The sequence below is a fragment of the Conger conger genome, chromosome 4, assembly GCF_963514075.1.
Source record: "Conger conger chromosome 4, fConCon1.1, whole genome shotgun sequence".
Lineage (NCBI taxonomy): Eukaryota > Metazoa > Chordata > Actinopteri > Anguilliformes > Congridae > Conger > Conger conger.
Window position 1 is genome coordinate 79,075,955 of NC_083763.1, and position 4,078 is coordinate 79,080,032.

A 4,078-nucleotide genomic window follows, 5' to 3' on the forward strand; every position below is an offset into this window, starting at 1 on the left:
TCACACAACACAACCCTCACACAACACAACCCTCATCACACAACCCTCACACAACACTCAAACAACCCTCACACAACACTCAAACAACCCTCACACAACCCTCATCACACAAACCTCACACACAACACAACCGTCACACAACTGTCACACACAACCCTCACACACAACACAACCCTCACACACAAAAAAACCCACACACAACCCTCACACACAACACAACCCTCACACAACCCTCACACACTGGATGTTAGATGCTGTGGTACTGGATGGTTGATGCTGTGGTACTGGATGTTAGATGCTGTGGTACTGGATGTTAGATGCTGAGGTACTGGATGTTAGATGCTGAGGTACTGGATGTTAGATGCTGAGGTATTGGATGTTAGATGCTGTGGTACTGGATGTTAGATGCTGTGGTACTGGATGTTAGATGCTGAGGTACTGCATGTTAGATGCTGAGGTATTGGATGGCTGATGCTGTGGTACTGGATGTTAGATGCTGAGGTACTGCATGTTAGATGCTGAGGTACTGGATGTTAGATGCTGAGGTACTGGATGTTAGATGCTGAGGTACTGGATGTTAGATGCTGTGTGAAAATGGGTGGGGCCGCAGGGGGTCACCTGGTGCATGCCGTCCCCGGGGCAGTAGGTGGAGCGGAGCTGCTTCAGGTGTGCGCGGGCGTGGCCCAGGCCACGCAGGGTGCGGAACACTCGCTCCACGGTGGCGTGTGCCGTCTCCATGGTGAGCTCCTCCACACTGGCACACGCTAGGGGGGGGGAGAGGACACACACCAGACACGATTACTCACCTGTGTGCTCACCTGGGATCAGTAACAACAAATATTACATAAAGTGTGTATTACAGCAGTGCATTATAACTGTATATTATAACAGTGTATTATGGCAGTATATTAGAACAATGTATTATAATAGATGGCAAGAGCAGTCGTCTCATTGGCTCAGACGGTAAGAGCAGTCGTCTGGCAGTCGGAGGGTTGCCGGTTCGATCCCGCCCTGGGTGTGTCGAAGTGTCCCTGAGCAAGACACCTAATCCCCAAATGCTCCTGACGAGCTGGTTGGTGCCTTGCATGGCAGCCAATCGTCGATGGTGTCTCAATCCTCAATCAACACAAACACACAGACACAGACACACACAGACACACACACACACACACACACACACACACACACACACACAAACACACACACAGACAGACACTCACACACACTCACACGCATACACACACACACACTCTCTCCCTATCACACACACAAACACACACTCACACTCACAGACACTCACACACACACACAGACACTCACACACACGCATACACACTCACACAGACACTCACACACAGACACTCACACACACACACACTCCCCCTACTAGACACTGTAAAAAAGCAGGACTCTCCCTATCAGCAGCCATCCCATAATGCACCCTGCTCCTGCCAAATGGCGAAGATAAGCAGGTGTGGGCTTGGTTAGTAAATGGCTGAAGATAAGCAGGTGTGGGTTTGGTTAGTAATGGCTGAAGATGAGCAGGTGTGGGTTTGGTTAGTAATGGCTGAAGATAAGCAGGTGTGGGTTTGGTTAGTAATGGCTGAAGATAAGCAGGTGTGGGTTTGGTTAGTAAATGGCGAAGATAAGCAGGTGTGGGTTTGGTTAGTAAATGGCTGAAGATAAGCAGGTGTGGGCTTGGTTAGTAAATGGCTGAAGATAAGCAGGTGTGGACTTGGTTAGTAATGGCTGAAGATAAGCAGGTGTGGGCTTGGTTAGTAATGGCTGAAGATAAGCAGGTGTGGGTTTGGTTAGTAATGGCTGAAGATAAGCAGGTGTGGGTTTGGTTAGTAATGGCTGAAGATAAGCAGGTGTGGGTTTGGTTAGTAAATGGCGAAGATAAGCAGGTGTGGGTTTGGTTAGTAAATGGCTGAAGATAAGCAGGTGTGGGTTTGGTTAGTAATGGCTGAAGATAAGCAGGTGTGGGCTTGGTTAGTAATGGCTGAAGATAAGCAGGTGGGGACAGGAGACCTCCTGGGAAAGCTTTACGCTTAAGTGGTGTTGGCAGGTCAGTAGGGGGCGATCTTCAGTCCAGTCAAATAAGTACCAACGCCCCAGCGCAGAGATGGAGACGCTGTGCTGTAGGAGACGGTGTCTTTCAGACGAGACGTTAAGCTGAGGTCCTGACACACTGTGGATCATTAGAGATCCCATGACCCTCTTCGCAAAGAGGGGGTTCCCCAGTGTCCTGGCTACATTCCATATCTTTCAACCTGCCACCTAATCATCCCCTGATTTAATTGGCTGTTCTCTCCTTCGCCACCTCAGCTGGTGTGTGGTGAGCATTCTGGCGCAAAATGGCTGCCATGCATCACCCAGGTGGTGGTTTCCCTCTCATCACTGTAAGCGCTATAGAAATGTGATGACCCGTCTGCCAGCACCAAAGCTGCCTCCATACAGCTGGCCTCAGATCAGTCACGCTGCCCAGCCTTTCTCCACCCCGCTGGTATGAGGGAGAGGCAGGGCTGATCCAGGATCAGCAGCACATGTCTATGTATTCAGGTTTGAGTGAACTGTGACACACTGCCCTCTGCTGGGGAACACGGGTACTGCGCCTGAGATCACCCACCCTCCCGGACCAATCACAGACCCCCTGCAGCCCTGCTCCCAAATCCCCCACTGCATCGCATTACATTACATTACATACATCGCGCTTTACGCTTCACAATACGGTTACATCAGAGGGCCTTAACTAATGTAGTTGTCAAACTAACTACTGAGAAGTTATACAGCTTTGCCTATGTATATGTGTATCATTAATTCATGTTAACTACATTAGTTAATGCCAATTCCTATTGGAATGGAAAGAAAAAAAAAGTTTTTACTAATGGTTAACTAATTATACACTCACCGAGCGCTTTATTAGGTATTTATTAGACTTATTTTTTAGACTTCTATGCTGTAGCCTATCTAGACATGATGCTCTTCTGCATACCACTGTTGTAATGTGCGGTTATTTGCGTTACTGTCACCTTCCTGTCAGCTTTGACGAGTCAGGCTATTCTCCTCTGGTGTCTCTCATTAACAAAGTGTTTCTGTCCACAGAACTGCTGCTCACTGGATGTTTTTTTTGTTTTTTGCACAATTCTTTGCAAACTCTAGACAAGACTAGTGTGCGTGAAAATCCCAGGATATCAGCACTGTCTGAGATACTCAAACCACCCTTTCTGCCACCAATCATCATTCCACGATGAAAGTCACTTAGATCAAAATTTTTCCCCATTCTGATGGTTGATGTGAACATTAACTGAAGCTCCTGACCCGTATCTACATGATTGTATGCATTGCACTGCTGCCACACAATTGGCTGATTAGATAATCACAAGAATAAGTAGGTGTAATAAAGTAAAAATGTTCCAAATAAATGCATGCAGAATTCTGTCAAGTTTTTGCTTAATGTACAAAGGAAAATACCAATATCCAGAAAAGATCACTTAAATTCTGGATGCACCTTAAATCAAGTCCCCACGACACATTACAGTTTAAAGCATTCAAAACCCCCGACAAGAGTCCTCTCGGTCAGCTGGTTCTGAAACTAACCAACCCGTAACCACTGATATAGATGAGTTTCAGACTAGCACTTGCCTAGTTGGAATATTGGGACATAGAAACCAAAATACAACACAAAATACAACACAAATTACAACACAAAATACAACACAAATGAGAATGTTATTGGGCCCTAAAAACAGAATACAAATTGGCTGACTATCTCTCCTCTGTCTGTCAGAGACAGTAAACACAGACAGATCCCATCATAATCAAGATCATATCATATTATAATCATAATCAAGATCATATCATATATCATAATCATAATAAAGAGTTACTCTTTATTTCCCCTCTGTCACTGTTCTTGTTACCCACCTTAATATTAAGTCCAATATTGTGATGATTACAGTCATGCCAATAAAGCATTCTTGAGAGAGAGAGAGGGAGGGAGAGAGAGAGAGGGAGAGAGAGAGGGAGAGAGAGGGAGGGAGAGAGAGGGAGAGAGAGGGAGAGAGAGAGAGGGAGA

The 4,078-nt window shown here is 46.2% G+C and overlaps 1 protein-coding gene across 1 annotated transcript in view; it reads right to left on the reverse strand.

The window, feature by feature from the left end:
• LOC133126768 (sec1 family domain-containing protein 2-like) overlaps window positions 1-4,078 on the reverse strand; it is a 16,590-nt gene that overhangs the window by 8,346 nt on the left and 4,166 nt on the right. The window contains exon 2 of the mRNA XM_061239102.1: window positions 619-764. Coding sequence (XP_061095086.1) covers window positions 619-764 — 146 coding nt within the window. The remainder of the gene's footprint in view (window positions 1-618; window positions 765-4,078) is intronic.